The sequence below is a fragment of the Canis lupus genome, chromosome 21, assembly GCF_011100685.1.
Source record: "Canis lupus familiaris isolate Mischka breed German Shepherd chromosome 21, alternate assembly UU_Cfam_GSD_1.0, whole genome shotgun sequence".
Taxonomy (NCBI): domain Eukaryota; kingdom Metazoa; phylum Chordata; class Mammalia; order Carnivora; family Canidae; genus Canis; species Canis lupus.
In genome coordinates, this window is record NC_049242.1 from 41,261,681 (window position 1) to 41,288,227 (window position 26,547).

At 38.1% G+C, this 26,547-nt stretch overlaps 1 protein-coding gene and 1 long non-coding RNA gene across 2 annotated transcripts; one reads left to right on the forward strand and one right to left on the reverse strand.

Moving 5' to 3' along the window:
* Nucleotides 1-576: 576 nt before the first annotated feature.
* On the reverse strand, nt 577-26,513 carry SAAL1 (serum amyloid A like 1). The gene is made up of 12 exons (XM_038569192.1): nt 26,331-26,513; nt 24,274-24,387; nt 19,114-19,197; nt 15,287-15,366; nt 13,599-13,658; nt 13,354-13,469; nt 12,829-13,009; nt 11,568-11,650; nt 11,290-11,478; nt 6,499-6,692; nt 4,261-4,353; nt 577-3,597 (listed from the first exon to the last, which is right to left on the reverse strand). The coding sequence occupies exons 1-12, from the start codon at nt 26,463-26,465 to the stop codon at nt 3,505-3,507; spliced, it is 1,422 nt and encodes a 473-aa protein (XP_038425120.1). The 5' UTR covers nt 26,466-26,513; the 3' UTR covers nt 577-3,504.
* LOC119865026 lies at nt 8,141-26,180 on the forward strand. The gene is made up of 4 exons (XR_005375804.1): nt 8,141-8,226; nt 19,700-19,792; nt 25,222-25,347; nt 25,644-26,180. It is a non-coding gene; the product is annotated as an uncharacterized LOC119865026 (long non-coding RNA).
* Nucleotides 26,514-26,547: the final 34 nt, after the last annotated feature.

The following is a 26,547-nucleotide window of genomic DNA, read 5'->3' on the forward strand; positions in this document are numbered from 1 at the left end:
CCAACTGAGCTACGCAGGTGCCCTTGGGCCTATTTCTTTAAAAAAAAAAAAAAAAGGGGAGAGGCTATTGATTTTTTTTAAATACTAGTTAAAACAGGCAAATTAATCTATAACCCCAATATTCCTTTTCTTCAATTTACTCAAATTCACAGTTACTTCAGACATAACACCTATAGCTCAGTCCTACAGAACAGAAAATGGTAATCAACACAAAATGTATTTAAGATTTTCTGAATCCCAAACAGAGGTTGTTTTTTAATGTCTTAATATGGTTGGTTTCTGCATGTGTTTCATCACCAAAAGAATATATGCTGAGAGCTGGCTTTTAAACTTACATTTCTACACTTACATTTCAATTATCCAGGATAACTAATCCAAAGCCAAAGCAATGGGAAATGTTAAGGACAGAGTGGAAAAAGTCTTTTATCTAGAAAGTTGGATCAGTCAAGAAAATTAGCTGCATCCCATGAACCGTAAGGGATAAAATATCTTTAAAGGAGGGGGAGGGATAGAAGGAGAACATGTCTTACATGTTCTATCTTAAGTGGTTTAGATACTTCAAAAATCAAACTCAAATTTGATTAGAAATAAAACAACACATTTAATAAATGTTAACCCAAGTTCATTTTGTACATTCTCCCCCTCCTCTGCAATAAAGTATAGGAAAAGTTTCAATTTCATTTATACATATAATTCCAAGTTTCATATTTAGGCTTCTGGAAAAAGCAGCATTTCAAAATATCACCATCATTAATGCAAGCCCTAAATTTGGGGGGTGAATTCATCACACTATATAGCATTAAAAAAGATCAAACATTGCTCATGTTTTGTTTCTTTAAAAAACTTGTAATTTATAAATTTAGGAAGTTTTCAAACATACCAAAATATACAGTACCTCATAATGTTACAATAGCAATCAGTAAAAGTAACAGAGCATGTTCCAGGCAGAAATGGGAAACAGGAAAAACCTGAACATCCCTAGCCTTCCCAAGTATATCCTTGTTCTACCTCAGCAAACTACTCACTTCGTGGCACTCTTTCCATCAGACACCCAGGGGCCTTGTGCTTCCCTTTTAAAATATGCTCTTTCTAAAACAAAATGTGAAGTGCATATGTACACTGAAGTAAACACGGCTAATAACCTGGGAGTATTACTCCAGGGTTATTTGTATCCTTCATCCTAAATTTCAAGAGATAAAATGGAATTCTTAGGACTGGCTAGCAGGTGTTACTGGCAGATCCACTGAGCTCACCCTACAGGAACTATTTATTAAGTTTATCTCTTAGAAACTAACAACAGGAGGAGAACTGAGCTCCAGACAACCTTGACCAGTTTGGGTTCAACCACCAAGCCAATGCTTGTGTGGATGGCCATTAAAGTGTCCAACAGTTACCTCTGCCTTATCATAATGTTAAGATCTTTGCTCAAGAAGGAGCACAAACTTTATAACATAACACACGATACATATATAGGCATATTTTCTAAGAATGCATGTGTGACCTTATACCCGCCTCTACTTGCAATGATAAAGGTCTCCTTCTGAATATTCATCTCAAATGCTAAAAAAACAACTTCCCTCACCCCTGCTTGGGGATCACAGCTTTGGAAACGATTCCCCATGGTTTCCTCATTTGCTGCAAAGAAAATTACTTTGTGTGACAGCTCCACCTGGTGTAGTCTCTCACCAAGGAGCAAACTCACATTAGTTCACTTACACAGGCAGGAGTGATTTCATCAGTGCCTTTGAGACCTCACATGAAATATGGTCTCATTCAGCCTAGAATAAGGTCAGCATGGAAGACATTAAGAACATACAGAGTAAATCTACCAGTTAGAGCTAAAAGTAAGATTTTAATTTTATAGTTCAGTTCTTTTCAGTAGGGACATTTTCAATAATAAAACTATCTCCAAACTAGAAATTGTACACCTCCTCTCAATAATGCTACATCCTGTGTTTTATCAGCAAAATTCACTTAAGGAAAAAATACAAAATGTGAGACAAGACCAATACTTTAAGGCCATAAAGATTCTACAATAAACTGCGAACAGGCTATACCAGAAGAGGGGTTTTAAAACCTGGCTTTGCTTTTTGTAAGCAAAGGAGGAGGCTGGGAAGATAGAGTGAGGATCCTAAGCTCAACTCATCCCACAAAATTATAGTAGTCACATCAGCATAAATAACCCAGAAAATGACCTGAAGACTGGTAAAAAGCTGGGTTTGTTATTCATAACTGATGTTTTCTTACACCTATTAAAAACTCTTTCAGTAACTGAATAATGCAAACTGAATGCTTCCCTAAAGAATACCTGGTTGAATCTCTGAATAGACTTCATTCAGAAGCACCATAAATAATAAAACTATGTGAGGGAAATCGTGTATAGCACAGTTGGTACAGAATCAGAAGCTCTTAAACTCCCTCAATCTTAATTTTAAAAAAATCTGAATTCCCTCAAGCAAATCATTTCCTGAAATTCAACCACTGGAATTATGCTGAAAATAGAGAATTCTGCTAATGTGCCTTCATGAAAATGTTATATTTCTATCTTCGTATTTACAACATTGAAAAAAATTGAACTGTAACAAAGCTAAACTAAAAACTATTTCTGAGTTATTACTAACAATCTGGCATCTGATCGACACAATAATCACAAAAGGCTAAGATAAGATGTGTTTGCATATATCACAGATTGCCTATCAAAAAGCCTTTTATAACTCCCTTCTCTTCGTGCCTTTCTCACCTATTGACCCTAGAAGAAAAAAAAAGGGGGGGGGGTTGATTTCAAATAGCTGCAATTAGGGATGGCCATCAACATGGTTCTGGGTGAGGAGGGCTGTCTTTTACAAATATGAAGGTAAAGACTTGCTAGGACAAGGCCCCTTTGCCTCTTTCTCCTTTTTCCTCCCTGAATGTGGATGGAAGGTCCAGAGATGTTACAGCCCCCTTAACCACAAGACAGTAAATATGAACACAAAAGTCTACATGCAGACCACATGGAGAAGTAAAAGGAATCAGGATCCCTGAGTCAACAAATCAGGGCTAGACTGCCCACCTCTGGATTTCTTATTGCATTAGATACATAAAAGCTATCAGATTAGGCTCTTAGAGTAGGGTTTTCTGTTAGCACAGCTGAATGTACTTGCAGTGGAGACAAATACAAAATTCTCATGTAAAAATCAAATTAAGAGGTATGAAGAAAATCCTTACCAACGCCTCAATCTAAAAAAGAACATCAATGATAACCTTGTATTTCTGTTTTCTTTACCTAAAGAGGACAAATAACACAAAACTATATGAAAAAAATTGTGTGTGGAGGGGGTTGAATTTGACAGCAGGCAAAACTCCAGGTTCCAAAGCCGAATGAAAGTGAGATAAGACAGGGAGAAGGGCATGGGTATAATATCATACAATCAGGGTCCAATAAGCTTTAGGTATTGGTCAATTTCAACTGCCAGTGAAGAAACAAAGTTCATTTATTGGGCAGAAGAAACTTCAATTCAGGTTTTAAGTCTGAACCTTCAAATTTGGGAAGCTTTCTTCCAGGTCATCAGCAAGAGTCTTATCAACTTCATGTAGAATTTTGAGAAAATCTTCTATCTGTGAGTCAAACAAAAGAGCCAAATAAATATAAGTAGAAGAAATGGTGGTTTAAGATACCAATTGTTGATAAAAATGTTCTATCTGTGGTTTCTAAATAGTCCAAAGGAAAAGAAATGTTGATAGATCCCCAGATGGCAGTAATAGTCATTCCCAGGTTCTTCAAAACATCAAAGAAGTAACTAGCCCTTCTCATTTAGTTTTACTCTTGAACTACTATTTATACTTACATTGTTTCTCCTTTAGGGTCCATTACTTTAGGGTCCTTTAGGCTCCTCTCACTACCATATTCCAAACTTCATTTTCCTAAAAAGGTTCCTACTTTCAAATTGCCTCTAATGGTAGCAAATGTGATACAATTTCAAGAGCCCTAAAACATACTATCATTCCTACCCAAGAATCTTATCTTTGCTTAATATACATGCTATTTACTTTATAACGGCAAGAGGTCCAATAAATTCAGTATTGATCCTTCCTCTTAAAATTAGAATCACTAGGCTAGTCCCATGAATTACCCAACAATCATCTATCTGACAATGGCATTAAATCATGTGAATTGTATACACAATCTTTTTTGACAATGGTAGGAGATAATAAGTACTTACATAAAAACATATAGTAATTCTCTACAACTCAGCCACCTATACATTTACTCATACTCACCACTGGACTATAAAAAGGAAGAAGATTTTGAAATGCACAGGAACATTTCTGTTTGCTTAACTGGCCTTCCTTTAGTCCCCGAGCCACAGTCTCCTAAAACAAAGATTTAATGTTCAAAAAGGAAAATTTCTAAAGTTTTATCTGATCAATAAATACAAATCAGTAGATTTATATCAGTAATTCCCTACTGATCCTATGGGCATTTCAAATGTCCCAAACTGAGCTCAGCATCATTCATCTTTATGTAACCCAAACTCTGTTCCACTGTAGTCCTTATTTTAGGGAAGGGACCACCAGCCACCCATCCAGCTGCACAAAGCAGTAACCTGAGATACAGCTAAGATTTTTTTCCTCCTCTTCTGTTGCTGCTGACCCCTCCCCCTAAGAGTTTAATTCTACTCTACTGAATCTCCCTTATCCCATCCCTTCTTTCCATCCACCCTTCCATGGTTTGGGGTCTCATTATTTTTCAGATTACTCCTGAAGATTACCACCCACAAGAGCCCGTTGGTTGGTCTGCAGGCCTCCAGTCTCAACTCTCTCTAATCCTCTCTCTTGCTTTTAGAGTAATCTTTCAAAAGAGATCATCTCACTTGATCCTTAAAACAAAAGCCTTTGGTAGCTCCTCAATCCTCAAGACTAAATCCATATTCCATTAGATATGGCACATAAGAATTTTCATGACATATCCCTGGTTTATTCTCAGTTAACCTTCCTTCAATATTCCTGTCACTTAAAAATAAACATCCCTTCAAAAACAAAAAGGACACACAAAGGTGACAGCAAACAACAGGAAAAACACTTGCAATGAATATGCAAAAGATAGTATTATTGCCCAAAGAGTTCAGGTAAATAATCAAAATAGATAAATGTATAAAGTAAGAAACTTAAATAATATACAAATATATGGAGGAGTGCCCATATATGAAAAATCTGCCTTCAACTCAGGTCATGATCCCAGGGTCCTGGGACTAAGCCCTGTGTAGGGAATCCCTGCTCAGCGGGGAGCCTGCTTCTCCCTCTCCCTTTGCCCTCCCTTCCCCTCCCCCCCCTCATGTTCGCCTGATCACGTGCATTCTAATAAATAAAATATTTAAAATATATATGTATATATTTTATCATGTATTTTATGTGTATATATTCTATACACACACACACACACACACACATATATATGGGAAGATATTCAACTTAATAAAAAATGCAAATCAAAATAAGGCACAATTTCTCACCTACTGAACTTTACTTGACATAAAAATTATAATACCTGATAATAAGGATCCTGTAAAGCCAACATTTTCACGTAAACAATTGGGGCAATATGTAGCCATTAGGCCTCAGCCATCTTTACTTGTATAGTGCCAAGTTCAGTCATCTAACTTCCGAAAATCTGTACTCAAGTAACTGACCCAAATCTAGAAAAGCAGAATACTTGACCAAAAACACCAAATTACCAGAATAACAGAAACATCTTTTAAGAAATATCCTTCATTAAAAAAAAATGCAATGAATATGAATATATTCTTCATAGTTATATTAATATTTTTCTAAAATATATGGGTAGAAAGTATGCTCAAAGGAAGAATATGCGAACAATCTTGAGCATATTCAGGAAGAATATTTCCCAAAACATGTTTGTAGTAAATTATGAAAACTGGTGGTTGTGTTTTTTTGTGTGTGTGTGTGTGTGACAAATTGGGTATTAAACAAACTGGTCACAGTGAAAGGTCTTTCAGTAAATTTAGAGTCTGAAAAAGGGCTCATAACATAATGTTTAGTGAAAAGAACAGTCTATAAAGTTCTATATACTGGATTATAAGTGTGTGAAAAACATATATATAAACATACCAAACCCTATCAAGTTGCTGAGTTACGATTATAAAGTTACAGTTATAACGTTTTTCTTTCTCTACTTTCCCAAATGTATGTAATATTTTTTAATTTATTATTTATTTTAAAGATTTTATTTAAGAGAGAGAGAGAGAGAAAGAGAGAGCACAAGCCAGAATGGCAAAGGGAGGAGCAGACTTCTCGATGAGCAGGGAGCCCAATGCAGGACTCGATCCCAGGACCCCAGGATCATGACCTAAACCGAAGGCAGATACTTAACTGACTGAGCCATCCAGGTGCCTCATTATACTACTTTTATATTAAAAAAATACAGTGATAATAACACTTGGAGCATTAAGTAATCCATACTTTCTTTTGCTGAAGAAACCATCAATATGTCTTTCCTACCTTTGTTAAAACCTGAAAAATATTAGAAAGAAATTCACACGAAATATCCTTTAAGATTTTCAAGTGGAAATCATCTTGGGTCAAGTCAGACTTTTTCGTTTCTTCCGTGTTAGAGTCGGCCGAGTTCTCTGGTTTCTTCTGACAATGTTCCATGTTTTGTAAGACACGAATCAGGCTGTCAATTAGAGGAAGATCTAATGTACAAACATATTGAAAAGCACAGGATTAGCCAGTTAAATATGACCATTTCTCCTTTTGTTGACTGATTGATTCATTCAAAAGTGCTAAACAGCTTATTAGTCGCTAGAGTTTACGTTAGGTATCAGAGATATGATGGCAAACAAGATCATTGAGAACTCAGCCTGCAAGATGCTTACATTTTCATATTCTCAAACTAATGACTAAAGCAGATCATCTCAGCCTTCAGTGAATTCTACCTATGAAGGAAATTAAAGGGGAATATCATAAAGCAGCTGGCAGGAAAGCTCTCTGAGGTGAGGACAGTACTAAAGGAGAAGCCTCAATGCAGAGTCCAGGAAAATGTTTTAGGCAGGAGAACAATAAGTGAAAAATCCCAGAAAGGAAATGGGCTGAGAAACAAAAAAGCCATTGTGGCTCAAGCCAAGTGAAGCAAGGGGGAAAGAAGGGGACACAAGACAAGTTTTTAGACAGCTGGGCAAAAGTCCTATGGACATTGGAGACCATACTGAGAAAGATTTTCAATTTTAAACTTTATCATCAACATCTTAAAGCTTTTACATATTCCTTTAAGTTAAATTTCAGAAACAGTATGATTTCTTAAAAAACTGAATTGTCATTTTAATGGGCCTATTTAAAAAACTGAACAGAAAAGGTAAAAATAAAGCTCAGACTCAAATGTATGCTATAGCATGATCATGTTAAAAGGTATCTCACTTTGATTCAACCACTGATTCTAACCCTACCATTTCTGCATCACAATTACAAATTCAGGAAGCAGGATTTTCCGTAGCATTGAATCCAGATTTAATCTAATCTATCATCCAGATAATCTAACTTCACTTCCAGATTAGGTATTTATTGTATGTGAAAAATGACATTTTTTAAAAAAAAATTAAGGAAACCAAAAAACTAGGGAAATCATATCTCTTATTTCTCAACTCAATGTCACCTCTTCAAAGCACTCAGCCTGTAGGGCTGTTTTACTATATTCCCCTTGGATTTATTCCCACTCTCTCCCTTGTGTTGTCACTAACTCTGGACTCTAACACTCAGTTCTTTACTCCATTTTGTTCCTGTAGATCACATCAATCTACACTATACCATCTTTCTCTTTCTCACCCCTAGCCCTAACTCTGCAAAGCCCTTATTCAAGGCTTAGGGCAGGATGAGTAGGTGAGGGTTATTTAGAGGCTTAGAGTTCAAAGAGCATCTTCACACTTTCTCCACCAATCATAAAAATTATACAGAAATTTTCAGGGAGTTGAGGGTTGGGAGTGGTGGTGGGACTAAAAAACACCCAGACTCATAACATCAAGAAAGATGTGTTCCAAGTATTGCAAATAAAAACTAATGATTTTCAACAGAAAGAGCATATATACGAAGAGGTTAAAAAGAGCATTTGGGCTCAAAGTCAGCATTTCCTCCCCTTCTCCTTTCAGAAATCACCACAAAAAAAAGAACATAAGCAACAAAAAACAAATGCCAGCATAGATCAAATTAGGAGATAGCAGAAACCTCAAACACAAGGTAAGTGGAAATAGTGTCAATCAAGCAGAAGGTGCAGGAGCAAGTGATGAAAGGATGCCCGAGGCTGTACGTCTCAGAAAGAGCCAGGAAAGTCTATTTCTTTAAGGTAAAGCACATACTCTGAGGTGCAAATCCAGGATCCCTTGTTTGCAAGAGCAGGAATGGAACGTGCAAGATAGCAGCTGGAGCTCCCCTGGGGATTATAAGAAACAGACTAAGAGGGGGTAAATGACTAATTCCATAGACAAGCCACATTTGCAGGAAGCAAATGGCAAGGGGAAAGGCAAGACTTCACCACAGCCATCTCTCACCTGGTAAAAAGAGCTGGAAGACTCACAGACCCAACTCCTAGGAGCCTAGAAGACAGCTTTAGCCACTCTCCTCTGTGAACTTCCTGCAAACGGCTAGTCCAGGAAAAACTCAAGTCATTCAAAGGTGAGTAAGCAAAAGGAAACCAGCATAGGAGCAACACAAAGACACTTAAAAGAACAAAGAAAAGAAAGAACAAGGGAAAAAAGAAAAGATGAAGAATACTCACCAAAAGAAGCTAACATGAAGTTTACAGATATTAATATTGAGCCATGATTTTTAAAACAACACGTAATCAAGTACAAAGCAGATACAGAAGAGGTCAGACTGAGAAATGAATGACAACAGGAGAGGAAACCTGAGCTGGCAAAACTCAAGGAAGAAACTAAAAGAAAACTTCAAGCCACCACCGAAATGAAGGCAAAACTAGCAGCAGCACAAAGGAGGGTGGACACTGTTCAACACACAGAAAGGGACATGGTGGTCAGAAAGAAAAGAGCAAAATGAAGGGACAATAAAGAGGGTTTGGTTTGTTTTTTTTTTAAATGAAGAAAAAAGAATTATGGAAGAGAGGAAAGGAGGTCCTACACAAAATTACTGCTCTCGAAGAAAAAACTTAAAATGATATTTTAAAATATAATTCAGGAATGCCATCCCTGAGACTTGAATTTGTAATTTGAAAGTATGAGGAAAAATTGATAAGGAATTATTAACATTAAGATATAGCTTTTGGGGATCCCTGGGTGGCGCAGCGGTTTGGCGCCCGCCTTTGGCCCAGGGCGCGATCCTGGAGGCCCGGGATCGAATCCCACATCAGGCTCCCGGTGCATGGAGCCTGCTTCTCCCTCTGCCTGTGTCTCTGCCCCTCTCTCTCTCTCTGTGATGACTATCATAAAATAAAAAATAAAATAAAATAAATAAGAAAAAGATATAGCTTTTAAGTTATTAGATTTTTATAATAAATTTATTTTTTATTGGTGTTCAATTTACCAACATACAGAATAACACCCAGTGCTCATCCCGTCAAGTGCCCCCCTCAGTGCCCATCACCCATTCACCGCCACCCCCTGCCCTCCTCCCCTTCCACCACCCCTAGTTCGTTTCCCAGAGTTAGGAGTCTTTATGTTCTGTCTCCCTTTCTGATATTTCCCACACATTTCTTCTCCCTTATATTCCCTTTCACTATTATTTATATTCCCCAAATGAATGAGAACATATAAAGTTATTAGATTTAAATTATTTTTATTTATTTTTTTAGATTTTAATGATTTTTAAATTATAATTTATGATTCTATTTTTGTAGCAGTCATAATTATAAAGGTAACCATTAGACCAAAAATATGCACCTTCCTAAATGTTAGAACTACATACATAAGCCATATACTGGTTTATTTAAATGTAAATATTTTTTTAAATAATAAATTTATTTTTTATTGGTGTTCAATTTGCCACCATACAGAATAATACCCAGTAACAGTGCTCCTCAACATGCACTTTTTATTAAAAACTCTAATAAAGTAGAAATAAATTAATTTTTCCTTATATGGTAAAATGTAAATAACAATATCATGACTAATGGTGAAATGCTAGAATCATTTCCAATAAAATTAGGAATAAGGTAAGGATGTTTTCTATTATCATTAGCATTTAACACCTGAGGTACAAGGCAACCCATTAAATAAGAGAAAGAAATCAGAGGCAGAAAAAAGATAAAACATATCTAACTTAAATCCAAAGCTGTATCAGATAAATCTCAAGGTTATGACTGAAACAACTATTAAATATAGCAAGAGAATTCATGGATGCAAAATTAATATACAGAAATCAGTTGTGTTCATAGATTCCAACAGCAACAATTAATGGAAAGAAAAGATGTCATAGACAATAGCAACCCCAAAGATAAAATAACTAGGAATAATCCTAATAAGAAATATGCAAGATTTATATGAAGAAAATCATAAAACATTCCTGAAGACACAAAATAAAACTTGAACAAATGGAAAAGTGTAACCTGTTCTTGGATACTATAAATTTAATGTGATCTCAATAAAAATATCAGGAAGATTCTAGTTTTCGTAACTTGTTAATTAAATTCAATATTAAACAATAATAGTCAAAAAGATTCTGAAATATTAGGATGAAAGCAGACTAGCCTTACTTGACACTAAAATATTTTAAAACCATGGCTACCCATACATGAATACAGCAATATAGAAGGGAATAAAATATATAGGGAAACTCAGAACATAGCAAATGATAAAATTTCAAATCAGTGTGGACAAGCTGGTTTATTCACTAAATGAGATGCTAAGACAACCGAGTAGCCATCTGGGAAAAAAGCTGAAACCATGCCTCACATGTAACACCTGAATAAATTCTAAATGGATCCTGGATTTAACTGTAGTCTTAAAAAAAAAAAAAAAACCAAAACTCACTCTGTGAAACGCCATTTGTTTACATAGCAAAATATTCCCATTATATTTCTAAATGAAAAAATTTGCCTAAAAAGCAGTATAAAGTAATTATTTCTGGTCTGGATGGTGGGATTACAAGTGTTACACTTCCTTTTATAAATTTTACAAATTTTTTTTATTGAGCATATAGTATTTTTGTAATCAGGGGAATAAAAGCACTAAGAAAGAAAGAAACCAAGCAACCAACCAACCAACCACATGAACAATAATCACAAGCCTGGGCTTTAAAATCTGACAGACGAGAATAGAATTTACTTCAGTGAACTAAAATGGTACTTGCCTTCTTCTATCTTTAGATACTCCTGTTGAGCCTGTGATGCATAGATGGAAGACAACACTGAATAAACAGAGGCTAGCACTGTTTTCTGTTCTTGAAGTATGATGGGTGGATCATCAGACTGGCAAAATTCATGGCAGACCAGGTCAAAAAGTAAATTCCAAGTGTCTTTTCCAGTATCAGGACACTGTACTTAATAAAAAATGATAAAGAAAATGGTAATATAAAAACAGAAAACAACTCAATGAGTAACTCCGGTGCTTTCCTATAAAACATCTTACCAATTGCTTGAATTCCATCATCCACTGTGGTAAGCAGCTGTAAGATATGCATGTAAACATCGAGCCCTTCTGGATTTTCAGAACTAAATACAAAAAGCAAAAGCACTGAATCAACAATTCTATGAGGCTGCAAATCATTCATTTATTCAACAAATACTTACCACTCTGTACTAGTCACTCCCCTCAGGTACTGAGGGTAAAACAGGGAACAGGATAAAGTCTTGGTGCTCACCAGAGCTTACATTTTAATGGGGAAAACAGTCAAAAAACAACAACAACAACAAAAAATTATGAAATATAATCCACACACAAGAAAGAAGTAAAAAAATTTTTTCACCCTGTCCCACAAAAGCAACAATACAGAAACCTTCTAGGTGATACTTCATCATTCTGGCATAGTTGAATAATCAGAATGAAAAGTGACTAAAACATTTATATAGTGAGTGAAAGCCCCACTGCCGCAAGCATCAACAGTAACAATGTTCTCACGACTTCAGGACTCCCCAACCTCCCTAGCTGAGAATACTAATTTTTGTGATCAACAGCTTGGATTCCTAGAAATTCACAATCTTAGTTCTTCAAATGATTAAGAAAAAGAAAGCAAACAATAAAAAAAGATGGTTCGGCAAATACTAAGTACCTACTATTTTCAGGCACTATGTTAGCGGCTGGGAAACAGGTGTAAAACACTGTTTCTATCTTCATGGAGTTTATTGTCTAAAGAAAAGAAGAGAACTAAAGAACAGTTATGGTAAAGTGATATGAATCTGTAATACTAAGAGAAGTCCAAGGTGCTAGAGGACCACATGGCAAGCAGACTTAATTAAGCTTGGAGAGTCAGGAAAGGTATCTTAAGAAAAATGATGTTTACGAATAGACCTGCAGAAGTATTTAAGGTAAAAGAAACATGATATGCAAAGGCTTGGAGATAAAAGAAAACAAATGATGTCTGACGTTAACTGAAAAATGGAAGATAAAAAACAAGTTCTTTTCTATTTGACTTAAATCACACAAAACTGCAGAAAATTTTAAGACTGTAACCATAATATGCTAGAAAATAGCCTATAGCTAAGTAATATTATAGTAAGTACTTTATAACTATTATGATTTTTTAAAGGAGCAAATACACTGTCACCACAAATATTAATAGTGAATCCAACCTGACAAAGATTGACGGAACATTAGGACCCGAAACTTGTATCTAAGGATATGTCTAGCAATTGGATTTTCCAAGAATAATCTCACAAAAGAGCTCACTTACCGTACTTGTTTGGCAGCTTCAAGTACACAGGGCACAATCCTAAACACCGGCTGCTCTTCTGAGTCTTCCTGGGGTGGGTCCTGAGGCTGAACAGCCCCATTTCTAATCCATTCTAACATTAGCTTCTCATCCAAATCAAAAAGCTTGTCCACAACTTCCCCTACCTTGACCAGTAAGTCAACTGCAGATAATAAAACAAATATTGAAATGAGACACAAAATTTTAAAAGCAGTAAGACTAATGAAAATTCCTAAAGCTATTCCAAAAAAGCCAAATCTTGCCAAAACTTTACTAATTCAGAGGGCAATTTATTCATCTCCTTTGTTTAAATTTGCTTGTCTTCCTTCATTTTTAAATGAGGATTTATCAGTATCCTCGCAGCTTAAGAAGAAATTTTATATCTTGAATAGAAATACTTTACCTTAGACTCAATGCTTTTTTTAAAGCTACCTCCAGAAATAGTTACATGGTTTCCTAAATATTAAATAGAACCAAAAATTTTTCCTAGATTACATTGTGACTTACCATTTGTTGAACTTGACATAATGAAACAAATGCTATCATAAATAGCTGGATATTCCCGGATTCTTTCAACCCAGACACTGGCCACTTCTGTTTGAGAAAGACAAGTAAGCAACAACCTAGAAGATAAACACGAGCTGAGTATCTAGGTTTGAAAAACAGAAGGAAATGCCATAAAGAATTAACTTTATTCTCCCAGATTCCTGTATAAGTGAGTATACAGAATCCATTGAAAGAAGAAAGCATACCGGCTTGTTTCCAGAAGAGTGGGAGGGTCTGAATCATACAAACAGTGCAATAATACCTGTCTTATAGACAAATAAAGAAGTTAATTCAATATACATCACTTCTCTCACTTCAAATGTCTAAGCAGTATTTTCATTTAATTTTTTTCAACATTTTCATTGTAAATATAGTATATATACAAGAAATTAATACTTAATGAATAATTATGAAATAAACATATATTTACAAAAAACAGAAGAGTGCTACATCTCCATAGCTTTTCTTTGTCCCTTCCAAATCACAATTCTCTTTACCACCTAGAAATGACTACTACCTGGACTTTTCCAGCAATTATATCCTTGTTTCACTCTATAATTATTCCATATATTTTGGCTTTGAATTTTATGTGAAAAAATTATACTGTATGTATTCTTCTGAGTCTTAGTTCTTTTGCTCAACACCATGTCTTTTAAGGTCTACCCACATTTTCCCATGGGGATTATTTTTTGATTCACTGCTGCAGAACATTCCACCATATGAATATAAAACAATTTATTTTTCCAGCCTACTACTTACTGATAGATATGTGAGTTGATTCTAACTGGGGCCATTTCAAGCAATGTCCTGTAACACTTTTTGGCTGATACATGTGTGCACTGTATATCTTACCATACAGATGAGTGGGATCACTTGATCACAGCATCTGCATTGCCTATCTTCCAACTTAACAAAATAATGCCCAACTGCTCTAAAATGGCTGAACAAATTTATATTCCATCACCAATGTGAATTGCTCCATGTTAATTTTAATATGACTCATTCTTAGATTTTTGATAGGAACCACTAGAGACAAAATATAATCCTAGGTCATTTATTGCATGAATGACTGCTGAATTACTGAAAACATCTTGAACTAGGATCTCAAAGTCACTTTACACCTAGAAGAGGTAATCATCTCTATTTTAGAGACCCAGGTACTTAAATCCTGTGATAAACCCTCACAACCCTAGCTGACAATAATCACCCAGAACACTTTTCTTAATCTACTGAGGGCATAAATTTCTCTGAAATTCTGACTAACAGTCATGAACTGGAAAATGAACAGGTTGGTGAAACTTAGCATATAACTCCAGGGTGTTCTCAGATCTCTTAAAGTAATCAGTAGGTCTTCCACCAAAAAACCCTCTGCCTAAAACTTTCCCACATGTAAAAAGAACTAGCGTCCAAGCGAAAATATGAAAGCCTTTGAATCACTGAGGCAATCTGTATCTTCTAATTTGTCAACAAGCTCTATCCTGAGATCTTAGTCAAGAGTTCTCAGGGAAACCCTGGTCACTAAGTCTAGTTTTTCCAGATTCTAGCTCTCTGAGTCTTGGGATTCGCTGAGCCTAAATTATTTGGGATTCTGGTCAGGTGCCCCATTGCCAAGCTTTTGACCCCCCTTTGATCTTACCTTACCAGGCTTACCACCTGCTGATGGTTCATCCTTTGCTACCAATAAAGAAACAGGCCTAAATCCTCAATGATGCCCATAAAAACTGTGAAAGCCCCCAGCTACCATCAATATATAATTAAGTTCCTGGAGACTATAAAACAGGAAAAAGGAAGTACTATATTTCATAAAATGTTTCTGTATCTCCTATGTATTCAGATTTCCTTAGAGATATGAAATATTTTTGTAAAAACATAATTCTTATATAGTAAAACTTACCCAAGATTATTATCATTGCTGATGGACACACATATCTCCTGGAAACAGGCCATATTACCTAAAATTCCCACGCAGATTTCCTGCCAAATCAAATGTCATAGGTCATAGGTCACAATGTCTCAAAGATAAAAGACACAAACAAAAATAACAACTTGAAAAAAAATTTCACTGAGTCAAGTATGGAGGCAGAAGAGAAGACGAGGTAGCATATAGAAGTATACTCCCTGCATCCTAATCTTGATAAGTTTATAGCATTTGACAAGGGATGAAAGACACAAGCAAAAGAAATATCAAAGGCAGGCATGGGTTATGGAAGGAGAAATCTTACAGATGAACTGTGTTAAATGGTTAGTAGGATTCAGACAAGTAAACAAGAAGAAAGACATCTGGGCAAGTGGAAAGCATCAGCAAAGATGGGAAGGGAATAATGCACATGGCTAATACACTGAACCTAAAGAAAGCAGCTTGGCTGTTGCACACACCTGAAGAATAGCATGAGATAAATACAGCAGGTAAAAAGGATCAGGATTAAGGGACATGAATGCCATGCTGAAGAGATTAAATTTAATCTAGGTGGTTATGTGGATCTACAAAGATCCTCAAGAAAGGAGGCAGCAGCATACTGCAATATTATTTTAGGAAGATTACATCAGCAGCAAAATGCATAGTGCATAGTGAAACATGTTACAGGAAGTTAATAACCTCAGTAATAAGAGCCAATTTTTACTTAGCATGTACTAGGCCCAGGCACTATTCCACGCACTTTCCATGTATTATTATTCACATAATAACTTATAAGGCAGTACTGTTGTCATCCCCATTTTTCGGATGAGAGGGGACTAAAGCACAGAGCAATTAAGCAACCTGCCAGGATCTCTGACTATGCAACAGAAGAGCCTGAGCATTTAACAGCTATGCCATACCACATCTCAGGAAATGAAGGTGTGCGAAGATGACAGTGGTGATGGCAAGCATGGAAAGGGATGAAGTTGAGAAGGACTCAGGGGAAAGCAAAATCATCTGATGGGAGAAGGCAGTTGAACCTGACTCCTCGGTTTCAAGTTTCTTCATTTCTCCAGTTGGAGCTATGGTCCCCCTGACAGGAAAATTGGAAAAGAAAGTGCAGGAAAGGACACAAGGAGCTCAGTTAGGCAGTTAATTTCCAAACTCGCTGGAACGTAAGAATCACTTGGGCAGAGAAGGGGTTAAAAATACATTTTTCTGGGTCCCATCTCAGAGCTACTGAATCAGAATCTCCAGTATAGGGCCTGGGAGGCTACTGCTTACCAAACACAGCATGTAATTCTTTTTTTCTTTTAAAGGTTTTATTTATTTATTTGACAGAGAAAGAGAGAGAGAGAGCACAAGCAGGGAGAGTGGCAGGCAGAGGGAGAGGGAGAAGCAAATTCCCCGCTGAGCAGGGAGCCTAATGCGGGGCTCCATCCCAGGACCCCAGGATCATGACCTGAGCCAAAGACAGATGCTTAACCAACTGAGCCACCCAGGTGCCCCCACAGCAAATAATTTTTATGACCAGATAGGAGTGTTCATCACTGTGTCCCGACATACAGCACTGTGGACTGGAAAATGCAGCATGCAGGTAGAGAATGCATGTGCCACCAGCTATCAGAAGGAAGGGCACAGCTCTGATCCCACAGACTCCCAACTTAAAAGGTGTAAAGAGCGGATGAGCTCACTAAAGAAATGAATTTAAAGAGGACAAGGGATTTGGGTCTGCACCTTAGAAAGAATCCACACTCAGTGTGTAAGAAGAAAGAAAAAAGCCAATAAAAGTGACAAGAGAAGTAAGTGACGAAGCCAGAGACCAGGAGAGCGAGGTGGCATCAAAGCTACAGGAAGGGAAAGTTTCAATAAAACAAGGGCTGTCAAATGCTGGGAAAAGATTCAAGGAGAACAGAAGCTGCAGAGACACACAGACATTTCCTTACAGATTAAAGGGAGAATGACTGGGGATCCCTGGGTGGCTCAGCAGTTAGCGCCTGCCTTTGGCCCAGGGCACGATCCTGGAGTCCCAGGATCGAGTCCCGTGTCGGGCTCCCAGCATGGAGCCTGCTTCTCCCTCCTCCTGTGTCTCTGCCTCTCTCTCTCTCTCTCTCTCTCTCTCTGTCTATGTCTATCATAAATAAATAAATAAATCTTAAAAAAAGGCGGGGGAGGAGAATGACTGAACTTCCAAACGAAGACCATGTTTCTCATCTTGGCTGCTAGCCGCATTCAGCTGAGGGAACTTTAAAAGTCGTGTGGAGTCTCACATTCGGAGATTGTTTCACCTGATCTGAGTAGGGCCTAACTCAAGATTTTTCAAAGGTCCCAAGGGCAAAACTTCTCAAAATGTGGGCTCTGGTTCAGAACACACGCATCACCAGGGAACTTGTTAGATAGCCTCGATCCTACCACAAACTTAATGGATCAGAAACTCGGGGGTGGACCCAGAAATCAGTGGTTCTGGGACCTGCTGAGGTTTGAGAGCCCGTGTTCCATTCTAACACGTGCCCAAGGCAGAGGATCACTGTTACAGACACGCTATGGCTCACAGACATATATAATGATATGACTAATTCCTGAAAGGTGCCATTACTGACATAAACTTATTTTCTTTAAGAACTAATCAAGAGTCAATGTATTCAAGTTAGAAAAATCCAGGAGAAAATCATATTAACGGTCAAATTTTTATACCAATGTAATAACCGAAGAAAAAAGTAGTCCATCAGTTCATCAAGCCCCATTTTAGATAGAACACTGGTCCTAAAAAAATTTGAATTCAGCATTCAATTTGTAAAAATATGCTAGATAATTCTCCACTTCATAATTTCAGAGAAAGAGAGGTGATACAGTTCAGTGGTTATACTGAAGTCAGGCCGGCTAGGCTCAAATCCCAGCTCCATTTTTTCCCAGTTTATGACCCTTGACAAATTAACTGGAGACTCAGCTCATTTATTTATAAAGTGAAGATAAATTCCTATCTCACGGAGTGGTAAAACCAAATAACCATACTTAGTAAACAGTTATTCAGTATAATTCAGTTATTCAGTATAATAACTTCAGTTATTAAGTATAATTACTTAATATTTACTGATCACCCATGATACTCATAGCACATGGCAACCTAAATGACACAAAAACACAATCCACTGCACACACAACATAAAGACTAAATGAGAAGCGCAGATAATTCTTTTGGAGAGTTTACTATCAGCAATGACCATTGAGAGCTTACTTGTTTGGGAAGGCTTAGAGGAAAAGTAGCACCTAGGCTAACAAATATGAATCCTGAGAGGGATGGAGCGTAGGAAGGGAGGCATGGAGATGGTGATAATCACAGTAAGCTACTGAGACAAGGAGGAGACAGGCCTTGCTAAATTAGAAGGACCATCTGCACGGCAGATTTTATGCTGAAAAGATGAATTAGATTCAGATTATGGAAAGTTCTGAATGTTGGGCTGAGTTTAGAATGAAGGTTTTTAAGCAGTGGAGGATTTTATGAATAAAAAAAAGCAATCAACAGAAATGGGAGGTGTGGGCAATATTTCCTGTTCTGCCACATATTAGGAACATAACTTCGGTTATGCCTGTTTCCCACTGCTGTTAAATGAAAGTATTGATCTCCCTGGTCCAACCCATATCTAAAATCCTACGACTCTAATAATTGTAAACAGCACCTCATCTAGTGCCCAGCAATATTCAATAAAAGTCTGAGGACTGATTTGTGGCCAGCAAGAAAATTAAAGTGAGAAAAATGAAAGACTATCTAGCACTATCTGCTGGTACTGCTCCAAAGAGGCAGCTGTAAAAATGCACATACTTACTCTTAATCGAGGACATTTGGATTTGGCCAATACTCCCATAAATATGTCAGGCGCATTAAATTCTTGGAGAAATAAAGCCACATCCTGAAAATAAAAAATGACAATTAATTTGGATGCTGAATAGTCCTCTTTAAACCCCATAGTTCAGACAACCATAAAAAAAAAAATTCTATATATACCTCCTATCAGGCTCAAGAAAAAAAAGCTATTAGGTCAGGAATTGTATCATTACATGAAAGTAATGTTAGAGTCTTTGTGCTATCTGATCCCAAGGCAATGGAACAAATTCATAAACAAATTTAAACTAACTGTGATATTCCAGGAGATTGTTTTTTTTCTGCCTTGAATGCATTTACCTTATGATCTTTCTAGCCACCAGGAATGTTAACTCATTCAAACACACTTGCTGGCTGCCAGGTATCCTGCCAAACACTGGCGTAAGGAAAAAGCGTAAAACTCATAATTCCTATCTTCTAAGAGTTTAAACACAATGGGGGAAATTAAAACACCTACTGGGTTATGCCCCAAATCAGAACTTGTGCTTTCAAAATTCTCAACAGAAACTAATTTTTTTTTTTTTTTCCAGAAACTAATTCTGATCACAGTGTAACACGACAGCTTCATATGTCCTTCCTAGAGTTTGCTCAGGCCACAGCACTGATAGGGATGCACCACATAGGTGAGTGAACCTGCAGTGGTCATGTGACCCAATCTCACATGCTCCAAGACGAAATCAGTTCACTGTGGAGATCTGTGCTATACAATATTTAAATAAAACTAAGTTTTTGACAGTCTATCGCCTCCAATTTTTAACAAACTTGAAGTGTATATTTGCAATAGCTTAACTTAAAACCAGAGGCTACATGGCTTAAGTGGAAATGCTCTTCAAAGGGCCCTGGAGGCACCTCAAGAGAGGCAGTAATCCTTCCTAGCAGCTGAAACCAAGGTAATCTGCATGACTGTTGACTAGAAGACACATCCTGTAATTACTAAGAGCACAGTCAGAGAATACAGTATTTTCAAAGATATACTCCAAACTGAAAGTCACAGCAACAGATGCTCTCCACTTTAAGTGTTCAGAGTGCCGTTTGTCACGTGGGCAACTCTTAGGGTATGGAGAGACTGATTTACTTAAATGATAGTTAATAATTCGTAGAGTAGTACAGGGTTAGGAAGTCTTAACACTATCAACACCAATAATAATAATAATAATAATAATAATAATGGTAATTAACATTTACTGAGTAAGTAGTAAATAACAAACAGTGAAGTGGTTTGCATACTATCTCATTTAATTCTCAAAACATCCCTATGAAGGTTATTACTACTGGCCCCACTCCACTAATAAACAGAGGTTTTAAAAGGCTAAGCAACCTGCCCAAGATTATACAATCAGTAGAACAAAGCCAGGAGAACAGAACTCAGATGAGCTTGACTCAAGGCCATGCTCTTAACCAACACACCATGCTACCTCTCAGCTACTCATTCATTCATTCATGCATTCATTCATTCACTTTTCATTAAAGTATTAACTGCAAAACCCAAGTAACAGGCACTGTTTGAGGCTCTGGCGGACACATTAGTGAACAAGCTAGATAAGGACCCAGTTTCATGGAATTTTTAATCTAGAAAAATGCACAATCAACACATACACAACTGAACTAAGTGCTACAGAGAAGATAGACAAGATAACATGCTAGAAGCCACGATGTGGCCAGCCTTAGGTTCTTTATGAAGATCAATAAATTAAACTCCTAGCCAGAATGATGAGGGTAAAAAGACAGAAGATACAAATTACTAACACCAGGAATGAGACAGGTGCTATCACTATAGATTCTACAGATAATTAAAGGACATTATTAACAAGTTTATACCAATAAACTTGACAACTTAGAATACAATGGATAAATTCCCTGAAGAACATAAACTACCAAAGGTAAGTCTTGTACCTATTAAAGGAATTGAATTTGTAATATTTTGCACAATATACTAATAACCACTAAATGGTGAATTTTATGGTAGGGAGTTATATCTCAATAAAACTGTTATTTCTTAAAGTAACAAATATACAAAACTAAAAGTAAACGAGCAAAAAGCAAATAATCTTCCCATAAAGAAAGCTCCAAGCTCTGATGGCTTCGCTGCTGAATTCCACCAAATACTTAAGAAAGTAATTCTGCACAAACTCTTCCTGAAAAGTCAAGAGGGAAAAGTTCCCAGTCCCTGAGGACAGCATATCCTGGTACCAAAACCAGACAATGACAAGAAAATGAGAATCTTTCATGAAATTAGATAAAACTTTTAATAAGATTTTAGCACCTTGAAAACCAATCAACTTAGTTCATCATATTAACAAAATAAAAAGAAAACCACATGATCATCTCAACTGACTTAGCAAAAGCATGACAAAATAAAAAATCCATTCCTGATACAGACTCCAGGAATACTAGAGAGAGACATGACTTTCTCAATCTGCAGCTTCATGATATTAATGGCAGAAGACGGAATGTTCTGGCCTTCAGTTAAGAACAAGAGGATGCCCCTCTTACCACTTTTCTAATCAACATCATACTGGAAGTTCTAGCCAGGACAAATGTGCAAGACAAAGAAAAACAATTCAAATTGAGAAAGTAGTAAAACTTTTTCTTCACAAATGGAATACAGCTACAGGATAGAAGTTAAACAAAATCGACTGTATTTCTATATACTAGCAATAAACATACAAAAGTTTTTTTAAAACGCCATTTACAATAGCCAACAAAAATATGAAATACTTCGGAATAAATCTAACAAAAGATGTGAAGTACCTATACACTAAAAACTACAAAACCTTGCTAAAAGAAATTAGAGAGGATCTAAATAAATGGAAAGATATACCTTGTTCAATTTATCAATTCTTCCCCTAAATGATCTATAAACACAACTCCAACCCAGTCAAGAAAGTAACAAATTGATTCTAAAATTAATATGGAAATACAAAAGATCTAGGACAACCAAAACAACTCAGAGAAACAATAAAGCTATTAGATTAATACTACCTGATTTCAAGATTTATTATAAATGTACAGTAATTAAAACAGTCGTAAAGATGGATGAACAGATCAATAGAACAGAGCCCAGAAACGGACTCACACATACAGATAGGTAACTGATTTTTGACAAAGGTACAAAGGCAATTCAATGGAGAAAGCCAGCCTTTTAAAAAATAAGCTTGAACATATGCAGAAAAAGTGAACTTCAACTCATACCTTGCATCACACACAAAAATTAACTCAAAGTGGATCACAGACCTACCAGTAAAACCTAAAATTATAAAACTTAGAAAAAAAAAAACTAAGAAAACAACACAATTAAAAAGTGGGCAAAAGATTCAAACAGGCACCAAAAGAAGATATGCAGTTTGCAAATAAGCACATTAAAAAAATATATGGTCAACATTGTTAGTAATTAGGGAAACCCAAATTACAATGAGAATCACTATGCACTTCTTAGAATGACTAAAATTAAAAGGCTGACCACACCAAGTGTTGGTGAGAATGAGGAGAAACTGGAACTCTACCTCATACACGGCTTATGGTAATGTAAAATGTAAAAACCACTTTGGAAAGTACACAATTTTTTACACAACCTGTAAGAAACACAATTTGGACTGTTTCTTAAAAAGTTAAGCATACACCTATCATATGACCCATACTATTCTAGGTATCACCTGAGAGAAAGGAAAACATGTCTTATATAGTTAGACCCAAAAATTCAGCATTAACTGTAATAAACCATGAACAACTCAAATACCCACCAACAGAAGAATAAATGAATAAATCACAAAATGAATTATCACTCAGCAATAAAAAAAATAAATCGCTGACAGACACAGCATACGTGAATCTTAAAACAATGATGCTGAAAGAGCTGGACCCCTCCAAAAAAAGAATAGGCAAACTATTTAGATAAAACTAGAAAATGCAAACTACTCTGAAGTGACAGGACAATGGTTCCTCAAGAGGCTGGAAGCAGGGAGGGGTAAGAGGAAGGGATCACAAAGAGGCATACGGAAACTTCTAAGGGTGAGAGAGATGTCTTGTCTTCTTTATTACAATGATGGCTTCATGTGTCGGTATGCACACACAAAATTTTTCAACTGTGCACATTAAATACATGCAGTTTCTGTACATCAATAATACCTCAAGAATACACAGGCTTTTGGTGCCAATTATACATCAATAAAGCTGTACCAGAAAATAACTGATGCCAGTGAACAGCTATGGACAATTTTTTTTAAAGATTTTATTTATTTACTCATGAGAGATAGAGATAGAGAAAGAGGGGTGGGGGGGCAGAGACACAGGCAGAGGGAGAAGCAGGCTCCATGCAGGAAGCCCGACGTGGGACTCGACCCCGGGACTCCAGGATCATGTCCTACGCCGGAGGCAGGTGCTCAACCGCTGAGCCACCCAGGCATCCCCAGCCATGGACAATTTTTAAGACAGAACACAATTAAATCTGTGTTTCAGGAAAATGAGAACTTTCATGGCAACGTGGAGGACAGAAGAGAAAGGAAAGACTAAAACAAAGATTTTTAACCAGGAAGTCACTGCAGAAGTTCAAGTAATTAGGTGAGAGATTATGTATGCCAATCTCTTTTTGTATCTGTAAAATAAGGGTATTACCAAAAAAAAAAAATAATAAGGGTATTATCTGTATCACAGAGTTATTATGAAAAGCAAATGGAACATAAACATGAAAATGCTGTTGAGCTACAGAGTACAATACAAACATTAAAATATTATTTTGCAGTTCTATACACATGGTTCCCTCCTGTCCCCTTCTAGTTTGATCATGGTACATCAGCAGTCTCTCAACCTGCTCTCAAACACAAGGTCAGCATTCTCTTTAGGCAGATAAGTATCAGAACCTTCCTGGGCTACAAGTATTCTTATGTTCATAAGAACTATGTATTTAGCCCAACTCTAATGACTGGTCAGATCCTCCAGCCTCAGAAATAAAAGTTTAGCATTTACAGCTCACTCCCTAGACCCATATGAGTGATTACAGACACTGAAGTCTTTCCCCCAGAGACTTAAGGACTGAAACTTAAAAAGAAAAATCCATTTACCACCTTCTTACCCAACAGTCTACTCAGTTTCATTTCCAACCCCATACCTCATCCATGGACATATCCCATACTCTGCAAATTTCATTCTCCATTTCTTCATCGAGCTCCATCTGCTGCTCCTCATCATCTGAGCTGGATTTTGTGTTTTCAGGGCTAACAATCTTCAACAGAAAGGAAGAAAAGTGATGATAAACGCGGCCCATAGCATTCATCACATAATATCATCCGATAATCATTCATAAGTCACAAAGACACTGTCCTCAAAGTATCTCTTGCAGAAACCTTGTTTTAAAAAATTATGAAATTATGAAAATTATGTTTTAAAATTTATCTACCCTGGGTAGATCTATTCATACAACATTCATGAAGTAGGGCATCCTGGGTGGTTCAGCGGTTTAGCGCCGCCTTCAGCCCAGGGCCTGACCCTGGAGACCCCGGATGAGTCCCACGTTGGGCTGTGTGGAGCCTGCTTCTCCCTCTGCCTGTGTCTCTGCCTCTCTGTGTGTGTGTGTGTCTCTCATGAATAAATAACATTAAAAAAAAAAAAACACTCATGGAATAAATACTGTTACTAGGCACTGGGCTTGAAATATAGAGATGAATAAATATAACCCCTTAATTTCAAGCAGTTTAGGATCTAGAGGGGAAAACACACGTAAACTAATTTTCACAACAGGAAAAAAAAAACTAAGTGATTCAAATGAATTGTGGACAGAGCTATGAAAGCAAAAACGATGGACCAGTGACCTATGCCTGGGGAAGGTGGGCAAACTTCTAGGGATGTGATCTTCAAGCTGAATTTCTGAGGGAGAATAGGAGTTTGCCATGGGAAGAAGGGCAGAAGAATGTACCTGAGAAAGTGCAAGAGTTCAGAAAGGGGCCTAGCGATGTTTGGGGGATGGTGGGTAGCTTAGTGTGTCATGGGCAGATGAGGCTGGGAAGGTTGCAAGGAGCCCTGGACCCCACTCTAAGAAATGTGCGCTTTTCTCCTGCAGGCAGAGAGAACCAAAATAAGTTCCCGTGGACGGCCTGGTTTTTTTTTTTTTTTTTTTGCTTGGTTTGCTTAGAGCCGATTATTCCTGCAGCCATGCAGTAGATGCACTGGAGAGAACAGACTGAAAGTAAGTTAAGTTCCCAATGGAATCCCCGGGTGGCTCTGTGGGTTTAGCACCTGCCTTCAGCCCAGGGAGTGATCCTGGAGTCCTGGGATCGAGTCCCACGTTGGGCTGCTTCTCTCATGAATAAATAAAATCTAAGAAATAAAAAAAAAAAAAGTCCCTGAAACGCGGGTGAAGAAGGTTCACATTTATTGAGAACTTCATCAGCCAAGCACCACGGTAAGCAGGCTCTCTACCTACGACGACCTACACAATACCCCCGTACCCTAGAACATAGGTGTTTTTGTCTCACTTTATAGAAACGGAGACAGAAATCGAGGCTCGGAGCGGTGAGGGGATGAAGCCACGCTTTCCGCATCAGAGCTGCAAGGACTCCAGAATCACCCCATTCATTCTTTTTTAAAATTTATTTATTCATGAGAACAGAGAGAGAGAGAGAGAGAGAGAGAGAGAGAGAGGCAGAGGGAGAAGCAGGCCCCATGCAGGAGCCCGACGCGGGACTGGATCCCAGGTCTAGGTCTCCGGGGTCACGCCCTGGGTCACGCCCAGGGTCCACGGCGGCGCCAACCTGCGGCGCCACCCGGGCGCCCCATTCATTCGGCTGCAACAAGAGTCCACGAGATGAGTTAGGCCCGAGCTTCAGCGGCGACACAGAGGGAATGGGGAGCAAAACGCCGAGCCACGCATTCACGCGCCCAGACGCTCCGGGGAACGTGCAGAGGTAAACGGTGTTAACCGTCAGCACTCCTGCGTCCTGGCCGCCGCACTGCCCCGGGCGTGGAGGGCTGCCCGGAGGTGGTGGGGTCCCCGGGCGCTGAGCGCGGGCCCGAGAGGGGGCGGGGCGGGGGGCGGGGATGGAGGAGTGGAGGGGGGAGGGGGGACGGGGCGGGGATGGAGGGGAGGGGGGAGGGGGGACGGGGCGGGGGAGGAGGGGAGGGGGGAGGGGGAGGGGCGGGGCGGCCCCCGCGAGGCGCCACCGCCCGCACCTGGATGAGCCCGCTGAGGACGCCGAAGAGCCAGTGCCTGCTGTAGACGGTGCTCCCTATGCAGTCCCCCCCGGCCACGTCCTCGTCCGCGTCCTCGTCGCGACGCGGCGGCGGCGGCGAAGGGTTGCGGTCCATGCCTCGGCCTCCGCCCGCCCGGAGGAGCCGCGCCGGAAGCGGCGGGAGGAGGCGATCGGCCTCCAGGCGCCAGAGGGCCCCG